Here is a 26,394-nt window from a genome sequence, read left to right on the forward strand (position 1 = left end):
TAGCATTCCCTTGGAGTAGCTTGTGTTCTTTCTTGTGTAGTTTCTGTAAATTGGCAGTTGGATGTAGACTCCTGATCAGGTTCACGTTCATTTCTGTCTCTCCGCACAGAAATGTACTCATTCATTCATTCATTCATTCATTCATATTTTCTGGCAACACTACTTCACAGATGATGTTCTGTTCTTCCATCAGGAGGCACATAATGTCAGGTCATCTCTCTCTCTCTCTCTCTCTCTGTCTGATGTTGGCAGGCATTGATGTTTGATGTCTAGCTTCATTATCGTGTTGGGGCTACAAGGTTGGTGACGGTCTAGTTTGATCATCCTTTGTCATTTGTTGACTGGAAGACACCTGGAGAGACACTTCCTCTATTCTGCTGTTTGTTTCAGCCTAGCCCTTATCTTAGACTCAAGCCCGTGGTCACTTCTCCCCACCTCTTTCTGCCTCCCTTGAAAGTGTGCTATCATTTCTGCACTTCTCCCTACCCTCTGGGGGCCGGAACCCAGCAGAGTTGAATTTTCTAGGTCCTCGCGTTTCCCTGGGGGTTTATGTTTATGGAGCCCAGGCACCTAAAAGAACTGACTTCCCTCCTCCCTTTCTTCCTGCTTCAAGCCCTCCCACAGACTGTGGTTTCCAGGACACCTGGGGAACTGGATGGAGCTCCCCTGCACACCAGGGAAACTATTCTTAGAACCAGTGTCTCGACCTTCTGCTCCAGACCGAGTCACTCAGCCTCTCACACCCTCGGGCCTCTTTCCTGCATACCCTTACTCGCCACCCCCCCCCCCCCCCCTTCAGCCCCAGCTGCTCCTCACTGCTCCCATCCCTCCAGGCCCTGACTTCCCTTTTCATCAGAGGGTGGGGGGCCGGCTGAGGTGGGGTCAGCTGGGGCCTGCACCTGGCTAAGAGCAGAGGGAAGTGAGGATGCGTTGAGAGCCCTGGGGATTGTGATGAGGGTGATGGGAGCCTGATGTGTGTTCAAAAAAGAAAAAACGGGCCTCTCCCACCCACGTCCTTCTGTGTTCAGGGACAGTTGTCGCACTGGTGGGGCTCCTGGTTGCTCAGGATTTCCAGATGTTTTTCAGGTTGGGGGGCTTCATCTCTAGCGTGGAGAGGGTTACACATACCCACCTTGAGGCACCCCCAGGCCATTTCTCAGTCTGACTGTTACTTATATGTGAGATCATATGTCATATGCTGGGCAGAACATATAACTGGAAAACACCAACATTATTTATTCATTCCACAAGTATTTTTACTGAGTTCTTGTTATGGGCCAGGCTCTCTGTTCTAGATGTGTGGGATAGAGTAGTGAGCAAGACAGACAAGACTCCTGCCCTCATGTTGTTTACAGAGTAGTAGGGGAGAGAGACAAGAAACAAGCTGACAAAGAATTAGCATCTAAGATTAAGTGGTAGGATGTCATTGGTGGATGACATTTTCTCTTTTCGAAGCTTCTAGTCAACTACGTTTAGTTACAGGGTATGTCTGTCCTGTAACGCCTAGGACAGTGGTGGGGGTTGGGGGGGGGGATGCGGTGGGGGAGGCCAGGGGGGCAGAAAAGCCCTTCTCTGCCTTTGGGGATATTTATGGAACCCTGTGGGGTTACCCTGTCATTCTCTCGCCCTGCTTTTGGTTTGCTGAGGCTGCCATGGCACCACACCCTATGTGCTTAAAACCACAGAAGTGTATTCCCCCACAGTTCTGGAGACCAAAAGTCTGAAATCAAGGTGTTGGCAGGGCCAGGCTTCCTGGGAAGTCTCTAGGCGAGAATTCTCCAGAGATTCCTCCAGCTTCTGGCAGTTGCTGGCTTCTTTGGTGTTCACACATTGGCTTGTGTCTGCATGATTTCAATGTCTGCCTCCATCTTTATGTCGCTGTGTCCCCTCTGTGTGTGTCCAAATTTTCCGTGTCTTATAAGGACATTGGTATTGGCTAAGGGCCCACTCTCATCCACTCTGACCTCATTTTAGCTTGATGACAAATGCAAAGACCCCATTTCCAAATAGGGTCCATTTACAGGTGTCCAGGGTTGGGACTTGAACATCTCTTTTTGGGGACACAATTCAACCATAGGAGCCCGCAGGGTAAGCCGGTTAGTGGGATAGAGGACACTAAGGTTAGGCCCAGGAGAGGAGGGAGCCAACACCGGGCTGTGCCTTTCATACCTCCAGCATTTTGTATGGGCCACCTCAGTTGACTCCACACTTTTTTTTTTTTAAGTTTATTTATTTATTTTGAGAGAAAGAGAGAGAGAACGAGCGGGCGAGGGGTGGAGAAAGGGAGAGAGAGAATGCCAAGTAGGCTCTGAGATGTCAGTGCAGAGCCCAGTGTGGGGCTTGATGTCACAAACTGTGAGATTGTGACCTGAGCCAAAATCAAGAGTCGGACACTTATCCAACTGAGCCACCCAGGTGCCCCTAGTTTTATTATTTTTTAAAATACCTTGGGGCACCGGGGTGCCTCAGTCAGTTGAGTGTCTGACTTTGGCTCAAGTCACGATCTCAAGGTTTGTGAGCTCGAAGCCTGGAGCTTGCTTTGGATTCTGTCTCCCTCTCCGCCTCTCTCTCTCTCTCTCTCTCTCTCTCTCTCAAAAAATGAATAAACATAAAAAATAAATAAATAAAATACCTTGACGTATGCAGGGAAATAACATTTTTAGGGGGTCATGGTACAGTTTTGGAAATTATTGCACCCTTGTAAGTAAATGATACTATTGAACTAGATTACTTTAAAGCTGCAAAAGTCATAGTTTATAGGTTAATATATGTGTGTCTGTTGCGGGGGTTCTGTATACATGGAAATAAACAGGAGTTGTAAGTGTTGCATAAAATATCTTACAAAAGGCAAGTGTCATGGTATATGCAAGGCACATACATATTTGAAAACACACTTGTGCCCACAATTTACTCACAGTTACATGTGGATATGAATGTCCTGTAAGGAAGGTGTTACGTGTTTTAAAGAAACCACTAATTTGGGGGCACCTGGGTGGCTTAGTCGGTTAAGCATCCGACTTCGGCTCAGGTCATGATCTCATGGTTTGTGAGTTTGAGCCCCGTGTCGGGCTCTGTGCTGACAGCTCGGAGTCTGGAGCCTGCTTCGGATTCTGTGTCTCCCTCTCTCACTGCCCCTTTCTCTTCCCCGCTCTGTTTTTCTGTCTCTCTCGAAAATAAACATAAAAAAAAAAAATTACCACTAATTTCAAGAGGTGAAGGGGAGTGGAAGGTACAGGCTTCTACTTACGGAATGAATGAGTCATGGGGACAAAAGGCACAACATAGGGAGTACAGGCAGGAGTTGTCCCAGTGTCATGTGGTTTCAGGCAGTAGCTCCAATTAGTGCTGAGCATAACATGACACAGAGACTTGTCAAATCACTGTTGTACACTTGAAACTGATGTAACATCGTGTGGCAGATGAACTGCAATGAAATATATATATGTGTATCAGCAACTTGTACATTACGATGTACGTACCATGAATAACTGACTATAGAACATCTAATTTATTTTAGAGTTTTTCTAATGTAAATATGTGTGTACATTATGATACATGTACATGTTAATGTATATCTATATTATTGTTTACATATGTGACATATTTATACACACATGCCTATTACATGCATTATGTGTATATCATATGTGTGTACATATAATATGTGCTCACAAAAACGGATAAATTTACCCAGTTTTAAGAGGATTTTTTTTAGAACCAGATTTGGGCTGTTATGTTTTTTGACATCTTTTTATTATAGTCTTTGATTTTCGTTGTATATAAGTTGGCATCATACATAATACTGACTCGATAGAATAGTATTGATATGATGACCTACTATTTTAGAGTTGTCAAAATTGTACATTTATTGTGCAAGTTTGGGACTCAGGTTAATGAGTCAGAAGTATTCTGAAAGAGAAGGGGTTGATATGTACATTCTTGTCATTTTATTTTATTTTATTAACTTAATTTAATTTAATTTAATTATTTTGAGAGAGAGAGTGTGCATGCGTGTGTAAGCAGTGGTGGGGGGTGAGGAGCAGAGGGAGAGTGAGAGAGAGAATCTTAAGCAGGCTCCACGCTCAGCACAGAGTGCGACATGGGGCTTCAGCTCTCAAACCGTGAGGTTGTGACCTGAGCCGAAATCGAGAGTCAGACGCTTAACTGAGCCACCCAGGTGCCCTGACAATCTTGTCATTTGAGACTGGCAGGGACAGGAAGCTGTGACTGGCATATACAAATCTTTAGTTTGTATGCAGTGAGATGCCATAGCACATTTGGTACGTTTAAGAGCCTTTCCTTTGCCTCCAGCATTAATTGTCTGAATGTTAAACAAAAATTTTTTAATTAAAAAAATGAAATTTTAAATGACACCTAATTAATTAAATTTTTAATTAAAAATGTTTTTTTCACAACTGTTTTTTGAGGTAGGTGGTCTTATCTCTGTTGTAGATGAGGACATTGGGGTACTTTGTTTAAAGATCTTATGCTCTGAGGAAAGACAGGAACCTGAAACATGAGTCCTTTGATCCATTTTTGCATGTGGAATGTATTACATATGCTGAAAAGTTAAAAAGAAAATTCTAAAACGAACGCCTGCCACCCAGGTTAGGAAGGATTGTAATTCCTTACATGTTCCCGTGAGACCCTCCCACCCCAGAGGTGCCTGTTGTCTTGTGTTCTGGGGCTGCCATAACAAAGTACCACAAACCGAGTGGGTTAAAACCACAGAAATTTATTCTCTCGGTTTTAGAAGCCAAAGTCCAAAATCGAGGTGTTGACTGCATTGGTTCCTTCTAGAGTTTCTGAAGGAAACTCCTGCTTTGCCTTTTCCTGCTTTTGGTAACTCCAGGCATTGCTTGGCTTATAGATACATTATTTCACACTCTCCTCCATCTTTCCCTTGACCTTGACCTTCTTCTAAAGACACTAGTGATGGGATTTAAGACCCACTCTCAGTCCAGGACAATCTCCTCTTGAGATCCTTACACTAATTACCTCTAAAAGACCCTTTTCCCAAATAAGGTCCTATTCAAAAGTTCTGGGTAAATCTTTTGGAGGGTCACCATTCCACTGCCATCTTGAATTTTGTTTATCCTTTCCTGGTCTCAATTTAGGGTTTCCCACCTCTCCCTGCATCCCTAAGCCCTGTTAAGTTGTGAAGAACTGAGCCCACGCATACACCTATCGCCTCCCTAGGGGAGGGAAGGGCATTGTGGGCGGTTTGTGAAGCCTCTGCAGAGAGAGAAGCTGAAATAGTGCATGGCTCAAGCTCTTGGTCCATGATGAAGGGAGACTCACAAGAAACAATTAGGTAAAAGGAGACAGAGAGAGAGAGAGAGAGAGAGAGAGAGAGGAAGAAATGAAGTCTTGTTCTTGTCAGGTTGGAGGAAGTATATGAGATTTAAATTCATATCTTACATTGCTTTGAAAAATAATTTATTGTGGGTGCTTGGGTGGCTCTGTTGGTTAAGTGTCTGACTTCGGCTCATGGTTTGTGAGTTCGAGCCCTGTGTCGGGCTCCATAATGACAGCGCAGAGCCTGCTTGGGATCCTCTCGCTCTGTGCCCCTCCCCCACTCGTGCTTTCTCTCTCTCTCTCTCAAAATAAATAAAACCTAAAAAAAAAAAAAAAGAACTTATTGAGGTGAAATTCACATAACATAAAATTAACCATTTTAAGGTACACAATTCAATGGCATTTGTTACATTCATAATGTTGTGCAACCATTACTTCTCTGTTGGTTCCAAAACATTTTCATCACCCTGAAAGGAAACGCATAGCCATTAACACTCATTCCTCATTCCTATCCCCCAGCCCCTGGCACCCACTAACCTACTTCTAGTCTCTGTGGACTTACCTTTTCTGTACATGTTATATAAATGGCTTCATGAAATATGTGACCACTGGTGGGGCGCCTGGGTGGCTCAGTCGGTTAAGCGTCTGACTTCGGCTCAGGATCTCGTGGTTTGTGGGTTCGAGCTCTGCGTCGGGCTCTGTGCTGACAGCTCAGAGCCTGGAGCCTGACTCCCATTCTGTGTTTCATTCTCTTTCTGCCCCTCCCCCGCTTGTGCTCTGTCTCTCAAAAATAAATAAATGTAAAAAAAAAAAAATGTGACCATTGGTGTTTGGCTTCTTTCACTGAGTATCATGTTTTTGTTTTTGTTTTCCAAGTTTATTTATTTTGAGAGAGAGTGAGCAAGCAGGTGAAGTGCAGAGAGAGGGGCCAGGAGAGAGAATCCCAAGCAGTCTCTGAGCTGTCAGTGCAGAGCCTGATGTGGGGCTCTATCTCACGAACCGTGAGATCATGACCTCAGCTGAAATCGAGAGTTGGATGTTCAACCTGCTGAGCCATGCAGGTGACCCGATGCGAGACTTTTGAAAGAAAAAAGTTACTTTTAGAATAACCAACTTTGTTGGTCATTTAGTGCCTGAGTTGTTTTGTTTAATAACATTTTTATTGAGGTATCATTCACATGCCCTACAATTCAACTATTTAAAGTGTCCAATTCAGTGGCTTTTCATCTGTCCACAGAGCTGTGCAAACATCGCCACAGTCTGTTTTAGGACATTGTTATCACCCGCCATAAAAATCTCACACCTGTTAGTCATCCCTGTTATGTTTTAGGATCTGAAGTAGTCAGTCCATTGGACTGGCTGGCAGAGATTTAAGTGGCTCTGACTTTCTACTGCTTAATTTTCTCCACCTGTAATTATAGATGAACTTGGCCAATTAGGTAACAATACCTATCTTTAGGCACTTTATGGAAGTGTTTCATGTGCATTATCTCCCTTAAGGCTCAGATCAACCTGTGGGCAAGCTGCCATTTTTGTCCCCATGTTACAGATGGGGAAACTGATAGAGAAACTAAGAGGCCCAACGTCCAGCTGGTTTTTGATCCATGAAGTCTTTCCTTAATTTGTTGTGCTGATAGAGGCGACTGAGCTCCAGTCTTCAGTGCGGACTTGCATGAGCCTCTAGGTCTGTGATTGTTATCTACCTGCCCAGCAGTCCTTCCACAGCGGGCTTCGCAGACATGACCTTGTGCAAAGTTTGGAAGGAGAGGCTGCGGGAGGTGGGAGGCTGGCCAGAGATGGGGGAGGGTTTGGGTGCCTGTTCTTCTTTCAACTCCCCTGCTGTGATAGCAGCCTCTGCCAAGTGGGCTTCCCAGAAAAGCTGAGCAGAGCCTACCTGCTCCAGGAGCCCCGGGTAAGGTAGGAGCCAGCACTGTCCAGAGCAGGCCAGAATTTCCAGCAAAGTTCAGGGATGCCCCCTGGTGGATCTGCACTCCTGAAGCAAAGACAAAGCTGTTCTCCGAGTCTTCCCAGGATCTGTGGGGTCGGGAGCCAGTCCCTGAAGGCAGAGATCATTTTTCAACCATAGCATGTGATCTGGATTCAGTATTGCATAGGACAGGAACAGGAGTCGGGGGACAGGAGCCTGGGCACCGGATTAGATCGAATTGGCATCACGTTGCAGTTCTGCTGCTCATTAACTGGGCATTTTGGGTCTAGTTAGTTGTCTGAGCCTCGGTTTCTCATCTATCAAATGGGTATAAGTGAAGTTCTACCTCACAGAACCGTAACGAACTTAAGATAACCTGTGGAGAGAGTTTACCTGTGCTCAGTAAATATTGACTATTCTAATTGGTAGAGTATATTCTGGACAATGAGCCGATCCCATTGTCTGTAAACATTAGCTTCCTCATTTATTTATTATTATTATTATTATTATTATTTTTAATTTATTAATGTTTATTTTTGAGAGAGAGACAGAGCGTAAGCAGGGGAGGGGCAGAGAGAGAGAGAGAGAGAGAGAGAGAGAGAGAGACGCAGAATCTAAAGCAGGTTCCAGGCTCTGAGCTTTGAGCACAGAGCCCAGTATGGGGCTCAAACTCACAGACCATGAGATCATGACCTGAGCCGAAGTCAGATGCTAAACCGACTGAGCCACCCAGGCACCCCTAGTTTCCTCATTTATAAGACAAGGACAGTCCTACCTAGCATCTGGGGTGGTTATGAAAAATTAGATATTGAACCCAAAAGATAGTAACACCCAAGTTCTCATATGTGCCTATGGGATTATTTTTATTACTCAGTTCCTACTATGTGAAATGCACTGTGTATTAATTCAGCAAATACTGAACTTGGGCCTCTTATAAGGCAGGCTCTGTGCACAGAGCTGGGTATATAGCGCTGAACCAAATGGGAATAGTGGTCACATCAGCATGTAAGTTCCATGAGGGTTTTGTCTAGTTCAAGGGTTGGCAAGCTTTCTCTGTAAAGATCTAGAGTCAGTGTTTTGGGCTTTGCCGACCATTTAGTCTGTGTCAGCTACTTAGCTTATCCCTTGCAGCATGGACACAGCCAGAGACATTGTGTGAACCAGAGTGTGGCTGTATGCTAATAAAACTTTATATATGGACCCAGAAATTTGAGTTTTGTAGTATTTTCATATCACAAAATATTCTTCCGGAGGGGCACCTGGGTGGCCTAGTTGGTTAAGTGACTTCAGCTCAGGTCATGAACTCACGGTTCATGGGTTCGAGCCACTTGGGTTCTGTGCTGGCAGTGCGGAGCCTGCTTGGGATTCTCTTTTCTCTCTCTCCCTCCCAGATAAATAAATATAAAAAATATTCTTCTTTTGATTTTTCCCCCCTCCCTCATCACTTAAAAACGTAAAAACTGTTCATAGCCCGTGGGCCAGGTTTGCCCACGGGTTGTCATTTGCTGCTTTCTTTGCTCTTCTGTCTTGGAGTGGCTTTGAACAAGGTGATCTCCTGCTTCTTGTTCTTTTCTTTCTTTCTTAATTCCTCTGGCTTATACATTTCTAAGTTCCCATGGACCATGTATTTGTCACTGAGCTAATGGGGAACTGAGGTCTTTCCTTAACAGATGGTGGGCTCCTCATTCCAGTCCCGATGCTTGTTTTGTGTCCTGACAGATAGGAGGGGCCAGCTTTCATCCCCAATCACCATGAATTTGGCAATCTGCTGTGTGTCTGTTTTCTCACCGCTCACAGTGCTTATTTTGGTTGTTCCTTCTATGTTGACTGAAGGTCTGGAGCCATTATTATTCCCATCTTACAGATGGGGAAGTAGAGTCCCCGGAACGGTTGTGGTTTCCTTGAAGCTCTGTTCGTTGCTATTGGTCCCAGCGCTAGTGCTGATCGCTCCTGTCTCCCAGTCCGGAGCTTGTTCCTTTGTCTCTGGGAAGCAGTGGGAGGTGGCCCAGCTCACTCCTGAGATGAGAAGTGGGACTTTCCTGAGGAAGGGCGCCCCTCATTCCTTTCAGTTCAGCGGTGGTTCCTATGAGAAGTCGTACGTCACATGTTGCATGGGACAGCCAATATTCCTCACTTATTTGTTCCATAAGTATGTACTGAGCTCCCGCCATGTGCCAGGCTCTGTTCTAGATACTCGGGATAAAGTAGTGAGCAAGACAGACAGGACTTCTGTCCTGGCAACGATTACAGAACAGTAGGGAAGAAAGACAACAAAGCCAACAAAACATATTTAGGAATTGTGATTAGTCCCAGGGAATAAGGGGGAGACCCATGCATTTCAGTACCAGGTACTGTGCCTAGTAGTTCTGTGAGCATCATCTGATTTAATCCTCACAGTTAGCCTATGAAAAGAGATGGCAGGGCCACCTGAGTGGCTCAGTTGGTTACGCGTCTGACTTTGGCTCAGGTCATGATCTCACCGTTTACAAGTTTGAGCCCCACATCAGGCTCTGTGATGAGTTCAGAGCCTGGAGCCTGCTTCGGATTCTGTGTCTCCCTCTCTCTCTGCCCCTCCCCCCTCCCCAACAAAAAACATTAAAAAAGATTAAAAAAATAAGAGATGGCAGGATGAAGATTCAGAGGTTCAGAGAAGTCAAGTAACTCCTGGCTTCACAGACCAGGGAGGGAAACTACCAAACAGCTAATTTTCTATAGAAATAAGTACTGTCCGGGGCGCCTGGGTGGATCAGTCGGTTGAGCGTCCGACTTTGGCTCAGGTCATGATCTTGTGGTTTGTGGGTTCGAGCCCCGTGTCAGGCTCTGTGCTTGACAGCAGAGCCTGGAGCCTGTTTCAGATTCTGTGTCTCCCTCTCTCTCTGCCCCCCCCCACCCCGTCTCTTTCTCCTTCAAAAATAAATAAACATTTAAAAAAAAAAAAAGAAAGAAGTACTATCCTAGTGCTGTGAATAAACAGAAAGGCCTCGAGTGCCATGCTAAGAGATTCTTTAGTAGGCAGTACGGAGCATTGAAGGTTTTGAGCAGAGAGAGGAGTGTCCATGGTCAGGTCTCTGTTTTAGAAAGCTCACGCTGGCAGCACTGTAGAGGATGGACAGGAGGGGGTAGTTTGGAGACCTTTTAGGATGTTCTGGATAGGAGGGGGTAGTCTGGAGACAGCTTAGGATGTTCTGGGCGGGAGGGGGGAGTCCGGAGCCCCCTTAGGATGTTCTGGACGGGAGGAGGGCGTCTGGAGACCGCTTCGGAGGTTGTCTTGGAGACTAGTAAGGGTGGACTGGACCAGTGTGGAGGCCACGCTGGTGCAGGGAAGCAGTGGAGAGAGATTCAGTGAGGAAAACCAAGTGGATGAGGTGACAGAGCAGACATGGCATATGGAAGAGGCAGGTTTTGTTCATGGGGACCCCAAGCGGGATCCGGGCCCCAAGCTGTCAGGAGCCGCCAGCACGTGCACTCTGCCCCCAGGCGGCCGTCGGCTGGTGGACGTGATGGATGTGAACACGCAGAAGGGCGCGGAAATGAGCATGTCCCAGTTTGTGCGGTACTACGAGACTCCTGAGGCTCAGCGGGACAAGCTGTACAATGTCATCAGCCTTGAGTTCAGCCACACCAAGCTGGAGCACCTGGTCAAGCGTCCGACCGTGGTAGGTCCCCGGCCGCCGTCCCTCTCCTTGACGCCTCCCTCCCGCCTCCTCTCCTTGCCCAGCCTCACTTGCTTCGGTCTTGAGGCCAGCCAGTGTCAGCCCCAGGGAAGGACAGGAGGGGCGTGGGGAGCACGGGGAAGGGAGGAGGTGGTGAGGAAGCCCAGTGGAAGGGCACCCCAAGACAGGAAGTGCTGACATCCATCTGGCTTTCAGGTAGACCTGGTGGACTGGGTGGACAACATGTGGCCCCAGCATCTGAAGGAGAAGCAGACAGAAGCCACGAATGCCATTGCAGAGATGAAATACCCGAAAGTGAAGAAGTAAGACTGCCTGGCTGGTGGCGGGAGCTGGGGGTGGGGGTGTCTCCTAGCCCGACAGGGTGCTGCTGGGATGTAAGGGATGGGGGTCCTTGGCGTGAGCAGGCTGGCGCCTTGGAACACAGGGGCTCTGCATTCCCCATCCAGATGGTCCTTCTTGGCCTCCTTGCCAGCTCTCCCTCGGGGCCTGTGATCTGAGTGGAGGGGAGGAATACTGGGGACCGTCTCTCTGTACTTGTGTGCTTGCCAGACCTTTATCTCCTCCTGCCAAGTGACTGCAAGCCCTGGGAGTGGGCAGACCATGGACACTTTGCTTTTGCCAAGGGCTAGGAAGGGATCCGGTGTTCTTTTGCTGCTTGCTGTTGAGATGCAGGGCCTCCGATCCAGAACTTTTCCCGATCAAAGCCCAAGGGCTACTTACTCACTAAACGCTCCTTAGCTGGTGTCTCGAAGCGGCAGGTCGGCTCTGGGCCGAGAAGATGGCCACGTCTAATTGCAGGGACATCACTACATATGGACCAGTAAGTCCTGAGACCAGTCGTTAAACATGGACAGAGGCACCTATGATCCCTCCCACATTCTAGAATTTCGGTAACGGACCCTGGGGACCCTTGGGGCTATCGGGGCTCTCTCCACCTCAGACCGTCTGTGTTTCCAGCTCCAAAATGGGAAGGAGATGCTGGCCGTCCCAGGCATGACCGCTGCTCTGGGCTTCCTAGAAGAGTTGGCTCTGGCAGCTCTGAATCCATTAATATCTTTCTGCTCAGCCCTGCTGCCAGGAGTGCCCCCAGGAGCGTGAAGGCTGTGAGCTGTTCATTCACTCCACCCTGAATGAAGGGTAGAGTGAATGTAGATTCGGTGCCAGCTTTGTGAGAGAGGCCAGCACGCTGGCCCTGGCTTCTCAAGGCTTTGCTTTCAAGCTCTCTCTTCCTTTAATTATTTCTCAGGCATTTTTCCTCCCCTTGAAGCTGAAGCTCTTTACACCCCTTAGATTTGGGCTGCTTCAAACACAAAGAATGAGCTCAAGGTGGGGAGGGAAGAAGGGTTTCAGTTCTGTTCCTGTCCCGTTCGATCACAGCAAAATTTCTGGAGCCCCTCGGGTGGGGAAGTAAGATGAATGAGACTAAGAGCCCCTACCCTCTGGAGAATGTGTCGTATAACGCATGGGGTAAGGTGCCATCTCATCCTAGGTAGAGTGAAACCGGTTCTGGGACGGGACAGGGAGAGGAGGAATCCTTTTTGGCTGGTGGCAGTGGGAAGTCCTCTCAGAGGGCACACTGCATCTAGGCTTTAAGGGAAGAGGAGATGGGAGGGACTTGGAGGGGGGTGGTGGAGGAAGGGAAGTGCCAGGGGCCTTGATGGAATCATGAGGGTAGAGCTGGAGGAAAGAGTGTGGGGCTCAGAGACTAGTTAGGGGTGGATCACAGCTCTGATCGATTGATTGGGTGATTCAGTCAGCATATGTATTAAACATCTGGTTGGTGCTGGGCACTGAGAATGCAGAGAGGAGAAAACCAGGTGAGCTCCCTGCCCTCACGGAGCTTGTAGTCTATCCGGAGACAGACGTTCATCCAACAATCAGGGAAACAAATGGAAATTTGCAGCTCTGTCGAGACCATAAGGCAGAGATCCACCGTGCTCCAGGATTGTGTACCAGGGCACTCGCGGTCACGGAGGGCAGGGCCGTCGTCCCCAGGGTGGGGTCTCGGGGAAGTGGGGTTACTTAGGTGAAGAGGTCTGGGAAGAGCTTTCCTGGCTGTGTGCAGAGAGCCTGGTGGGATGGCTAGGAAGGTCAGGAAGACAGGGGCAGGTGGGCCTGTGGAAGGAAGGTTACTGAGGCTGGAGCAAAGTGAGGGAAGTGGGTGGGGGGTGCGGGACGGTGGGTGGGCCAGGCTGCTCAGGGCCTGATGCGCCGGCTGAAGGGTCCGCGTTTCTCCTAAGAGCAGTCAGAAGCCTCTCTGAGATCTTGAGCAGAGAGGGATGTGTGCAGATATGCGTGCCACAAGTTGTGCTGCTGCTGTGTGGATTGAAGGAAGCGGGGTGGAGTGAGAGCGGAAAGCAGTGCATCGCCTCCATGGGGCAAATGCGGGGCCAGGAGGGAGCAGGGATTTGGATGGGACATGTGTCTAGGAAGGGAAAATAGCACTGGGGGACCTAGATTTCAATTGCCTTGCCCCCTTTAGATGCTTGGTATGTTCACCTGATAGAAAAATTCCTCTGAATAGTAAGTTCCAGTAATACCTTGAGAATCCTATCGAATTACCAAAAAGAGCCCCATGCACGATTTTCTAGAACCATGTGTCTTTGACTCATTGGTTGGATCGTGTGGCAAATACATTTACAAACTCTGTCAGTGGCCTTGGGAACTTGTTACAGGATTTGAACCTTGTTAGGAAGGAAGTTGTCACTTTGGGAATCTTCCATTGGTTTGGCTGTAAAGAATGCCGATTTCAGTTAATCAGCAAGGTAAAAATCCCGCAATGATGAAGTCCTCTGGGACCACAGAATAGTTCTGTGGAATTTAATTAAAATGACACTGTTTCTAGAAGTCAGAGCTCCCATGCTGACAGGTCACCTGATATAAGGTTTGCAGGAGGGAAGAGAGAAGTGTTACAGACCCATCATTGCCTTCTCCCCGGCTCCAGGGTTTGTGCAGTTTGATCGTGGAGGGGGGGGATTTCAGAATTTTAATGGGTTCTGGTTGAGATACTTAAGGCTAGGGGTACTGGCGGTTGTCAAGGGGGTGGCTGTAACTTTGTGGGAGACAAAAGATGTAAAGAATATGTTAGTGTATCAGTTATCTATTGCTGTGTTAACTGACTGCCCATAAATGCAAGACTCTAGTCTAAGTAATTGGTAGGCTACAGTGAATAAAGCAAAGTTCCTGTACTCGGGGGGCTTATATTCAGGTGGTGAAAAGAGATGGGCAAGCAAACAAGTGAATAATATAATTCAGGAGGTGATAAGTGTTGGGAGGACACCTAAAGCAAGGTAAAGGGAGGCTCCTTGCTGGCTGAGTTGGTAGAGCATGCGACTCGATCTCAGGGTCATGAGTGTGAGCCCCACATTGGGCGTAAAGATTACTATAGAAAAAAAAAGCAAGATAAAAGGAAAAAGAGGATGACGGGGCAGGCTGAAGGAACATCAGCTGCCCCGTGCACATCCGCCATTGCCTCCCCTCCATCTCTACCCTGCAGGGATGTTTTGGCCGTCCAGAATTATTTGTCTTGGAAAATTCCTCATAATCGGATAAACTGACAACTATTTGGGAGTACCCCTTGTATTAGTTGTTTGTTGATGCATAACGTTTTCCTAAAACTTTGTAGCGTAAAAAAGACATCTTAGCAGCTTAAAACAACATTACCTCACACTTTCTGTGGGTCAGGAATCTGAGAGTGGCTCAGAGTTGCTCTTGGGCTTGTCTTGACTGGGGCTAGAGTGCCCATTTCCACGATGGCGCACTCACATCGCTGTTGGCAAGAGGCCTGAGTTCTTCACCTTGTGGGCCTCTCCATAGGGCTGCTCAAGAGTCCCTGTGACATGGCAGCTGGTACTCCCCCACCCCAAATAGTGGGGGAAGACAGAGCAAGGAAGAAGCCACAGTGCCTATTATGCCCAATTTTGAAAAATCACATGCTGTTCACTTCTTTTTTTTTTTTTTTTTAACGTTTATTTATTTTTGAGACAGAGAGAGACAGAGCATGAACGGGGGAGGGTCAGAGAGAGAGGGAGACACAGAATCCGAAACGGGCTCCAGGCTCTGAGCTGTCAGCACAGAGCCCGACGCGGGGCTCGAACTCACGCACCGCGAGATCACGACCTGAGCCGAAGTCGGCCACTCAACCGACTGAGCCACCCAGGCGCCCCACATGCTGTTTACTTCTATCATATTCTATTAATTAAAAGTGAGGTACTACGTCTAGCCGACACACCAAGGGGAGGTGAATTTGGCTCTATCTCTGAAAAAGGGAGTCTCAAGGACTATGTGGGCATGTTTTAAAGCCTCCACAATCTCCTAGGTCTCTGGCATGGGTGTACCTTTCTCACTTAGGACCACTGGGTATTATAATGCCTTCCAGAGGGAAATTAACCAATCTTTTCTCTCCTCACATGCTGCTTGCAGAAATGAGGTTTGCGGCTTAATGGAGACAGGCTATGAACTGACAAGCAGTGAAAGGAAGGGGGACCCCACATAAAGCATATATTCGGCTCCCAAATAATTGGGAGTGAACCGCATTTCCTCCCTGCACCTTATGGGGGTGGCAGGAAGAACTGGGGAAAAAATTGGGTGTGAAGCTGAAACCCAGACAGGGTGTAGCTGGGTGCTGGGATGAGCAAGGTTCAAGGGCTGCCCCTGGCAGTTTCCGGTGGCTGCAGGAAGTCTTTCATCTCCTCTTAGGGACTCAGTTTCCCCTTCTACAAAGTGGGGATCCTGTCATCCCTGCCCCACCTCCCAACCATGCTACAGGGAAGATGGAGCCTACAGTGGATGTGACATGTGGGTAGAACAAGATGTTTGTCTTTGTGGCCTCGTGTAGATACAAGTCTCCAACTGCCATCGGAATCCTTGGCTTTTCGATCTATTCTCTCACAGTTGCACTGGGCTTTTATCTCGGCAATGCTCATTTACTTTCAGCTCTCCCCAACCACGTTTGCTGGTATTAGAAGTGGTCATCCCTGTGTAATATATCACACAGGGAATCTGACCTAGAGAGGCTGTTGACATCACACAGGCACAGAACTGTGTGGGCCACACACCCACATCCCAGGCTTCTGGATTTCTGGCTTTTCCTCTCTACATCCACACCTTTATAAGAGGAACAAAGAAAGCCAGCCTTTCTGTGCTGCCATGTATAGATGCAGACACTGTGTTAAACACTTAGCATGCACATCTTAATGGTACTGGAAGCAGGTGTTACTCTCCTCATTTTACAGACAAGGAAACTGAAGTTCATATGCTTCAGTGCAGGTAACAGGTGCAGCAGCTGAGTGTAAGACGGTAGGGGCTGGTGTGGATGTGGATAACTTCATTCATTCATTCATTCATTCATTCATTTATTTTGAGAGAGAAAGAGAGAGAGAGAGAGGGAGGGAGGGAATCCCATGCAGGCTCTGTGATGTCAGCACACAGCCCGACACAGGGCTTGAACTCACTGACCATGAAATTATGACTTGAGCTGGTCATAATCAAGAGCTGGACGCTTAGCCGGCTGAGCCACCCAGGTTCCCCCCAAAATTCTTCTTAAGAAACAAAACAAAAAAACAAAACAGTGCTGGCCAAACCAAGCACATCGAGGGTCTGGTTTGACCCATGAGGGCCACCAGTTAGAGGCCCCCGACACAGGGCTTGAACTCACTGACCATGAGATTATGACCTGAGCTGGTCATAATCAAGAGCTGGATGCTTAGTCGGCTGAGCCACCCAGGTTCCCCCAAAATTCTTCTTAAGAAACAAAACAAAAAAACAAAACAGTGCTGGCCAAACCAAGCACATCGAGGGTCTGGTTTGACCCATGAGGGCCACCAGTTAGAGGCCCCTGATCAGTTCAACAAATGGGAATGCTGAGTTCCAGGAGGGGGAAACATTTAGTCCAATGTCACACAGTTGGTTAGAATAATTATAGGGCTGTTTTGGTGGGCGCTATACTTAACACAGATGAATCTGATGTGATCCCTGCTGGGGCTTAAGCTGAGGCATTTGTGACTAAAAAAGTAATAATAATTTTCCCGTGGGGACAGCCTGGTCCAGCTGTCAGGGCCTTCTCTCAGCTCATTTAACTCCATCTATATTTTGTGTGTGTCAAAGACCTTGCTCAAGAACACCCACTCAATGACTGGTGCTCAGATCCAAGGTGAGAGATATTTCTTGTCATACAATTTTTTTCTTTTAAATAGACAGAACATACATATGGTGAAAAAACCAGCCAGTTGCAAAAAAGTTCACAGTATAAGCTCGTAGCAGGCCATTGGAGAGGTACTAATCGGCGGGCCATCCTGTAAATGACACCGGGGAGCAAAACCCTGGCCCAGGGAGTTGACCACCTTGAAATGGCTTCAATGCTCACTTCCCTAAAATGGAGGTTATAGGGTTGTCTTATTTATTTATTTATTTATTTATTTATTTATTTATTTATTTATATTTTATTTATTATTTTTTGAAGATTTTATATTTTTAAGTAATCTCTACACCCGATGTGGGACTTGAACTTACAATCCTGAGGTCAAGAGTCGCGTGCTCCGCTGACTGAGCCAGCCGGGGGCCCCATGGTTGTTTTAAAGGTGTAATGATACCATGCATATAAGTAGCTGTTGGTATTAGCACTTGATAATTAGAGTCTATTAATTAACATTGGTGGAGAGCCCCAGGAGATGGGGTTTGGCCAAAGACTTAAGAAGCTTGATTTCTGACCCTGCAGAGGTGTCCTGCCCCCTTGGGGTTTAGGGGAAGGGTGTGGGGACAGAATGGGAGGAGGGCTGTGGCCCTGGTGAGCATGCCCTGGAGGGTAGGACTTCTGATTTGGGCTGGACCATCTGCAGCCGGAAGTCCGTGGTTGAGTTTGACTGCAACCTGCAGACACTGCTTCTCTGAGAGTCTTGGGATTTGCCAGGTTAGACTGGGAGAAGGCCTGAGAACCTCTGAGACAGGCTGCCTGGGTAAGCATCATCACTGACTACGATAGAGACCTGGGTGGGTGAGCCTCTGCTTTCTCATCTGTAAAATGGGGACAATCTTGGGAATGACCTCAGAGGGTTGTGAAAATTGATTTAATAACCAAAGTATCATAGTGCCAGGTACTGTGTTAACATGTATATATCTCAGTGAATTCCTACAGTGATTCCATGTTGCACGGTTACACAGCTACTAAGAGGGCAGGTAAGGGGCATCTTAGAATGGAGAGTTGAACTTCAGGTCACCTCCCTGTCATTAGGATGAGAAAACCTGCTCAGGGAGGGAAAGTAAGTTGCCCAAGGTCACAGAGATAATCTGTTTTAGGCCCAGAGCACCATAACCTGGTCTCTGAGCTGCCTGCCAGACCTGGGATCTGATACTCCCTCCAACCCCTAGCCGTGCCCCAATGGACACATGTAAGGAAGGTGGCTTTGCTGGGTGGTCACCTCTAGTAGCAGGACGGCGTCCACACTCCCTGAAAACGGGGGTACAGGGGTTCCTGAGCGCCCGCCTGCAGAGCTACCCTCGTGCCCCCACCCAGCCGAGGCGAGGGGGCGGCCGTGGGCGGCGGCGGCCTCCCCTGGCGCTGGCCGGCTAGCTTCCCTGTCGCCGCCGCGGCCTCCCTCCTCCTTCCTGGCGGCCGCCGCGCCGCGCGGGTGTTCAGTTTCAGCGCGGGGATGAGCGCAGGCTGCGCCCAGCTCCCCGAGGAAGGAAGGAAGAGAGAGAGGGCTGCACAGTCCTCGGCCGGGCCCTGGCAGCGCCGTGGAGGGGGCTCGGCTCCGGTCTCCGGGGCTGGGCGCGCGTCGATCCTGCGCTGCCGAAGGGGACGCCCGGGAGCCGCGCTGCCGCCGCCGCCGCCGCCGCCGCCGCCGCCGCCGCCGCCGAGGGTAACCGCGGACGCGCCGGGCGGGGCCGGGCGGGCGTCCCTGCGCTGCGCCCCGCGGGCCCGGGGCTACCCCGGGAGCCACCGCTCCTCTGGGGCGCGCCGGGGCGGGGTGTGGGTCGCCTCCAGCCCGCGGGCTGCGCGGCCGGCGTCGCGGAGCAGCTCTTTGTGTCTCCCGGGGCTGCGTTTAAGTGTGTAGTGTGTGTGCGCGCGCGATCGGCGCCTCCAGCCCCGTCACCCGGTGCCAGCTTTTCCCTGGTTTCCCCCGCCAAGACCTTTGCCCGAAGGGATGCCGCCTGAGCCGCCCGGGGAGTTTCGCTAAGTTGGAGGGAAAAGGGCGGGGTGGGGTCGCCCGGCTTCCCCGGATCCCAGGCAGTGCCCCAAAGTTGGTGCTGCAGGTGCAGCGCCCCCTCCCATCACGCTCCTCCCCAGCCTGCGCGGGCCTTGGGAGGCGGGAACCCCCCAGAGGCTTAGCTCGGGGGCTCCTGATTCTCATCCCCCAACTTGGAGGGTGCGCTCCTGCACAGAAGCCACCGGGGCGGTGGGGGGTGGGGGGTGTTAAGGGGCGCGGCTTTCCGGGCAAGGGGCAGCCGAGGCGGAAGCCAGGCTGGCTGGCCGGCGGGGAGAGCTTAGCGGCCGTGGCACAGAGCCGGGGTGCCCATGTGACTGCGGTGTGCTTTGGAAGAGGAAGCTGTAGAGGTCAGTGCAAAGGCGTCACGCCAGAGCGAGCGGGAGCAGGAGTGAGGGGGGAGACCCGGAATGAGCGCGGGGCAGCTGGGAGGGCGGGGGTGGCGGCTGCAGGGGCCCCCTGGACAAAGCCGCCCTGTCACAGCCACCCTGGCCGTTCCAACGCATGCAATTGCCCGGCGGGAGGGGCGGCCCGGCCTAGCGGCCAGGAAATGAGGGACGTGGGAGGAGGGGCCTCTCTAGGAGAGGCGGGTCCTGGAAGTGGCGCCCCCAAGCTCCGAAGGGCCCCAGAGGATGCTGAAGGGTGACTGGGAGGGCAAATCAGACCCGAGCACAACTTGGAGAACTTTCCTCGCACATAGCTGCCGCAGCTCGTAGTGATTCTGTCCACGCGTGCTGGGGACGTTGGGGCCGGGGGTGGGGGGGGGGGGCGGTGCGGGAGGTTGGGGGGTGGTGACCGGTGTGGCCAGGCTAGCCTGGGGCCTGGTGCCCAATAGACACGCTCCTCTCCTCTCCTCACGGGCACCTGGGTTGCTATCCAGCTGCAGACTGAAGGAAGCACATCTCCCACAAACACTTAAATTGTTTTCAGGAGGCTGTTTTCTGCTGAGGCCCCGAGGGGGTGGAAACCAAGGTTAGATTAAAAAAAGAAAAGAAAAAAAGCTAGACATAGAGGTGGTTTTAGGAAAATGAGGACTAATACTTTGAGGTGGTTTTTGGAGGGCAGGCCGGTGTGTCTGTGGGGGTGGGGTGGGTTAGGGCTTCACCCCCACTCCCCACCCCCATTTCCTTGGAGAGTAGAGGATCACTGGGGTCTTCAGAGTGGAGACGTGGCCGGGCCGTGCTGGGCGGAGGCGGGAGGGTGCAGAGCCCCAGCCGAGCTGGGACTTTAACAACCCCAGCGCCAGCCCCGCAGCCCGCGCCTGTCTTCGTGACAGGGCTGCGTCCTGTGCTGTCAACTACACCCCTCCGATGGGGTTGCTAGGCAGCAGGGCTCTGATGTGCGGGAAGGCCTTCTGATTTGTCAGCCTCCTGCAGACACATGGTTAAGGCTCCTTCCAGCCTATCCGGAGGAGGGACGCGGGGCACGCTGCCTGCATACTGCTGAGCCCCGGGTCCACCTGAATGTGAGGTGCAAAAGGCAGCTAGAGGGAGGGGGGCACCTGGAGCCCACCAGCCTCCTAACCAGCTCAGCCCCTAACCGCCCCCACCCCCATTATCTCCACTGGGGCTTGCTGCTGGCTCCTCCCTGCCAGTCCCTGCCCCATTCCTCCCCTCTTCCCCAAACCATGGAAAAGCAAAGTGCAGCGGGGAAAAGAGGTCAGTGGGGTAAGCATGTGTGTGTGGGCCTCCGGAGATGCCAAGGTGCATGAGCATGGGCCGTGGGGAGGCTGCCCCATCCGTGCTGCCGGTGGCTCTCGTGGGAAGGGGTGGGAGGGGAAGAGGGGGCCCTGGCATCACTGACTGCCAGGCCTGGACTTGGAAGCCTGCTCTGCCCCCCCACCCCCACTTAAGCTCTGCCCTCCCCCAGGAGGGCAGCATGGCAAGGGAGGAGGGAGGAGACTGGTGAGTTCCTGTAAGGAAGGGTGGGCTCTCTGGCTGCTGCTGGAGCTCAGAGGAGGGGCTGCTGCTAGGTTCCTTCTTCCGAATTCACTTCCTTCACCCAAGTCTCTGAAGCCCAGGTTCTCCCCTCTGCCTGTCCACCACCTAACCCCAACATCTGTTAATCTCTTCCCCCACCTTTTTTTTAGCAGCTATATGGAGATATAATTCATGTACGATTCATCCATTTAAAGTGTACAATTCAGTGGTTCTTATGTTTACAGAGTTGTGCATTCACAGTCCATTTTGGGACGTTTTTATCACCCTAAAGTGAAACCCTGTACCCATTAGCAGTCACTCTCCATCCCGACTCCTCCTCCCCCCCCCCCCCCCCCAGGCCCTGGCCACTAATCTACTCTGTCTCAGTAGATTTGCCTACTCTGTCCATTTCATATATGTGGAATCCTACACTGTGATCTTTTTGTGGCTGGTACCATGTACTTTGAGCTGCATTGCTCACTTCTCAGTCCCCTGCAGTTCGCCTTGCCATTTAACTTTTCCTGTGCAGTGCTCCATTAAGAGTGTCCCGTCCTGAAGGGCAGGTGTCTTAGGCATTCTTATGCCTTTCTCTAAGTGCCATGCCTAGGTCTGGGCTGGGCCGTGGGTTGGCTCTCAGTGATTGTTGAACGAATGAGGAGATGAATGGGGACTGGTAATTGGCAAGCCACGCAGGTGGTTTACAATGGAATTCCAGGGGGTCCAGCTGCTGCAAAGGGGACTGGCAGCTCAGGAGAGCTGCAGGTACAGGAAGGAGCTGGAAGGAGCAGAAAGGAAGCCTCTCACTGGGGTAGGAGTGGGGGCGGGGCCAGAGTAGAACTGTCTGTCAGGAAGGAACCAAGTGGCCTGTGGGTTGTCAGCTCTCTCCTGGGAACCTGAAAACAAAAATGCCTCCCCCAGCCTCGGGGGCAGGTGGCCAATGCTTGAGATTCATCATCTGATCACAGGGGCTTCCCCCATGGGGAACTCCGATTAGAACTGGGTTTAAAAAGAAAAGAAAAGAAAAAAAATCCCCCAGTGTTAGCATTTGCAAAAGGGCAGCAGGTCAAGCATCTCTGAAGCTGTTCACTCACCTCCTGTGATTCAGGCGTTGAACTGTTTTTCTGCTCCCCTGCTTCTGTGCTGCAGATACTGTCTGATGAGCGTCAAAGGTTGTTTCACTGACTTCCACATCGACTTTGGAGGCACTTCTGTTTGGTACCATGTTTTCCGGGGTGGGAAGGTGAGTCGAACTGAGTTTCTTCAACTTCTGTATGTTCCTGACTGTTTCTTCCTGGAGGGGCTCGCTCTCCTCACCCACGCCCAGCCAGCCCTTGTCCTGTGACTGCTTTCAGGGCCACCTCCTCACTCTCTGTCTTCTCCTGGGGAGAAGGATCAAGGGCCAACTCTTCTGCATCACGTCTAGTGACCTGTTCACACCTGCCCACCCAGTCCAGTGTTCTAAGCATCTTAGGCCAGATTAGAACTCCAGCTTTGGGTCCCAAGATTTGCCAGCATTCATTCTGCCCACTGTAGTTTTTAGCTCCAGTACTGAGAACATTTAACGTAAAAAGTCTAGTTGCCAGCACCACCTGCGTTCACGAACATTTTACATGAGGGACAGGCGTCACCCAGAGAGAGGAGGTGGGGCGTGCATTCGGGATGCTCCCGCTGTGCTCGGCTCTGCATGTACCCTGCGCGGGTGTGGGTGCCTGAGAGTATGTGTGCCGTCCTGCTCGTCTGGGGCTGTGTGTAGGTTCGTTTTAACCAAACATGTTGGAAGAAATTCTGGGTAGGAAGTCATCCTTCCCGGTTCCAGATGTTTTCCTCCTTCTCCAGAGTGAACACAAGCTGGGTTTATTTATTGGGCCATTTGATCAGACAACTTAGGAAAATCCCTTCCTCTCCTTTCCTTACCTCCTCAACAAGCCTGTGGCTTAGGAGAAAGAATGTTCCTCTCCGTCCAGGAAGTCTACCCACCCTGGTTTTGCAGTGGAAACGGAGATTTCCTAAAGGCAGGCCAAGGGTGTCCCAGGACGGTGGCACAGCCCCCCTGCCACCCCAGAGACCCTTAGGGGCCCGGTCCTGGAGGCGGTGCCCTGTCCTCCCCCCACTCCCAGGCAGGTGGGGCTGTCTCTTTGGGTTGTGGCACAGCCTGGAAGGAATCCAGGACTTTGGCCCGGATCTTCAGCTGATTGCCTCCTTTTCCTCCCAAGATCTTTTGGCTGATTCCTCCAACCCTACACAATTTGGCACTGTACGAGGAGTGGGTGCTATCAGGCAAACAGAGTGACATCTTCCTGGGAGACCGCGTGGAGCGATGCCAAAGAATTGAGCTGAAACAGGGCTACACGTTTTTCATCCCTTCCGGTAGGTTCCGGCCAAGGCTGGCGCTGGGCTCTCCCTCGGCGCCTGGCTCTCCCAGCACTGGGAGAAGGCTCCCGCATCCCTGGGGCCTCAGCCAGGGTTTCGGGCCAAGGAACGGGGTTCTGTGGGCCTCGTGGCACTTGGCAGTCCCTGAGAGGAGTAGGCCTCAGGCTGTAGGGAAAAACAGCCCCCTTTCTCTCTCACATCTAACCTGTGTCTCCCCACCTGTGGGCTAGAATTCACTCCTGGGAAAAAGCATAGGGCCCTCCCTCAGGGGAAGTGTGAATGGTTTCCCTAGGACTTCCTGTGGAAATTTCCGTGTGAGGGGATGACAGTGGCACTGTGGGGAGGGGGTAGGTTCACCCCCTTGAAGGAGGAATTGGGTTGTTTATCCAAGGAAGCAAAGTATGGAGGTAGCAGTCCAAGGCAGGTTCTGGGAAAGGGCAGACCCCAGGGCCGGGAGTTTTACGGGGGTGCCTGAAAGCCTAGGGAATGGACAGAGGGCAACGTGGCATTGGGGAAGGACCTGGTGTGGCAGCCTCCTTCCAGCAGACGTAGGTGAAATATAATTGAGGTCAGTGTCAGCTCTTGTACTTGGACTCCCCCTGCCTCCAAAAGAAAAATTAAGAAGAGAAAAGAAAAAGAAATTAACACTGCAAGTATAGTAGAGGGCAGTAATTAAGAGCACTGGCCCTGGAGCCAGACTGCACGGCCTTAGTTTAATTTTCAGTTGTACTGCTTTTAAGTTGTGGCTTTATGGGAGTGACTTAACCTCTCTGAGCCTTGGTGTTCCTGTCTGTAAAATGGGAGTGAGACTTCCCAGGGTGGTAGTGAGGACTGGAGTGAGCTAAGACCTACATGCCTACAGCTCTTTGGAGAGCCTATAGTTCTTGGACAGTTACAGGGTGAGTCACCAGTGAGTATGACAGATGCCCTAAGGGTCAGGGAGTGCAGTCTTTGGCTGCATTAATGGAAACATTTTACCCAGGATGAGGGAGGTGACAGTCCCACTGTATAGAGTAAGGGAGTCAGGTCACATATAGGAGGTAAGTCGACCTAAAGAGTCTGGATACCATACCAGGGGAGATGAATTTGCCTTTTTTTTTTAAGTGTATTTATTTATTTTGTAAGAGAGTGAGAGAGACAGAAAGAGAGAGAGAGCACGAGTGGGGAGGGGCAGAGAGAGAGACACACACAGATTCTGAAGCGGACTCTAGACTCCAAGCTGTAAGCACAGAGCCCAGTGCAGGGCTCTAACTCACAAACCGTGAGATCATGACTTGAGCCGAAATCAAGAGTTGAATGCTTAACCAACTGAGCCACCCAGGGGCCCCCAGGTGAGATAAATTTGAAGGAGGAATTGTGTGGTTTTACCCAGGGGAGTAAAGGTGTTAGGGAACAGCAGTCAGCTAGTTGTTGTCTTCTGCAAGAAGAGGTATAGCCAAGTGGTGTTGGAATGACTTGCTCAGCTAGGTAGTGAGCTCCCTGTCACTGGATATATACGAGTAGAAGCTCTATATATGGCTGTGCCAAGGAGGCTGCAGGAAATTTGCCACTGAGTGGAGGCTTGAACCTGAGGAGTATCCTTTGAAGCGGTTAAGATCCATTGGAGGGAGAAGCTGGTCACACTTAAGTTTCTGAAAGTTGGGTTGGAAGCTGGTCTTAGGACATCAAGTGCTAGTGGCAAGTGAGGAGGGGGCCATTATAGTAGCAGCTCCCACTGAGGGGGTAGGGCCTGCACACTTGGGCTCTTCTAGAAAGTTGGGCAGAAAGTAGAGATTTCATTATTAGGGAAATTGGGGATTTGGAAATGGTAGGGTTTAGTGGGGGTAACTTTGTTACCATGGACCCAGGTCCATCCTCAGACTTGGGGGAGGGGAGGGACCCCTGTTTGGGACAGGAATGGGTTGCAGTTGGTGGGCAGCATTTATGTACATACCCTGGCAGATGTGGCATGGAGAATCAGGAGGGAGGCGGTACCCTTCTAAGATGTGTTCAAGCCACTTGTAGGTATTGGAGGATAAGCTGTGATGATTCAAGGGAACCCAAAGGAACTTTGGGCTGGTCTCTGCCCCTGTCTGCGCCTCAACTGTCCAATCTCTTCAATGGGAGTCAGTAGGCTAAACTGTGAAACCCTCAAGGTGCTTCCCAACCCAGCCCCCCTGAGTGCAGGCCTCCTAATCTCTCTGGGAAGACTGGCCTTCTTTCCTCAGGGCCGTTGGCAGAGTTGGGAGGTGGTTCATTGGTTTCCCTCAGTCTGGGATGGGAAGGGTGTGCATTTTGGGGGCTTAGCGAGTTGGAAGAGGTCTTGAGAAGCAGAGGTGTGAGTGTTTGTTGACGGCAAGAGCGGGATTTGAAGTACAGTTAGCAGATGTTGAGTTAGATCCCAGCCAAGACTCCTGGGCTCTGAGGGTTGTGAGTGAGACATCAGGATGTTTGGGAAGGAAAAAAGGGACAGTTAGAATTTGTCACTTTCTCAGAGGCTGGGGGTACACGTGGTTCCCAAGCATTGATTTCAGTGACCGTTAGGAGGGGGAGGAGTTGGGAGCTTATAGTTACAAACTTGTAGTTTTCCTAAAGATGGATGTTAATGAAAAAAAACCCTAAGGGTGCCTGGGTGAATCAGTTAGTTAAGCGTCCGCCTTTAGCTCAGGTCATGATCTCACAGTCCGTGAGTTTGAGCCCCACATTAGGCTCTGTACTGACACCTCAGAGCCTGGAACCGGCTTCGGATTCTGTGTCTCCCTCTCTCTCTGCCCCTTCCCTGCTCATGTTCTGTCTCTCTCTGTCTCAAAAATAAATAAAAACATTAAAAAATTTTTTTTCTTTTTAAAAAGTACCAAAACACCCAGGGGGCACCTGGGTGATTCAGTCGGTTAAGCATCTGACTCTCGGTTTCAGCTCAGGTCATGATCTCATAGTTTCATGTGTTCAAGCCCTGCATTGGGCTTTGCACTGACAGCAAGGAGCCTGCTTGGGATTCTCTCTCTGCCCCTCCCCCATTCATGCTG

At 50.4% G+C, this 26,394-nt stretch overlaps 1 protein-coding gene across 12 annotated transcripts in view; it reads left to right on the forward strand.

The window, feature by feature from the left end:
- The window catches only part of KDM2B (lysine demethylase 2B), a 153,173-nt gene that overhangs the window by 45,960 nt on the left and 80,819 nt on the right, over positions 1 to 26,394 (forward strand). For 8 of the 12 annotated variants that reach the window (XM_053901993.1, XM_053901989.1, XM_053901986.1 and 5 more), the window contains exons 5-8: positions 10,703 to 10,881; positions 11,095 to 11,201; positions 22,166 to 22,259; positions 23,233 to 23,386. In XM_053901993.1, the coding sequence (XP_053757968.1) occupies positions 10,703 to 10,881; positions 11,095 to 11,201; positions 22,166 to 22,259; positions 23,233 to 23,386 (534 nt within the window). Of the gene's footprint in view, positions 1 to 10,702; positions 10,882 to 11,094; positions 11,202 to 18,554; positions 18,756 to 19,322; positions 19,451 to 19,908; positions 20,073 to 20,520; positions 20,759 to 22,165; positions 22,260 to 23,232; positions 23,387 to 26,394 lie in introns of those variants that run through there. The other 4 variants (XM_053901997.1, XM_053901994.1, XM_053901995.1 and 1 more) reach the window with 4 other exon arrangements.

The sequence above is a fragment of the Panthera pardus genome, unplaced genomic scaffold, assembly GCF_024362965.1.
Source record: "Panthera pardus isolate Hobbes unplaced genomic scaffold, ASM2436296v1 HiC_scaffold_15, whole genome shotgun sequence".
NCBI classification, from domain to species: domain Eukaryota; kingdom Metazoa; phylum Chordata; class Mammalia; order Carnivora; family Felidae; genus Panthera; species Panthera pardus.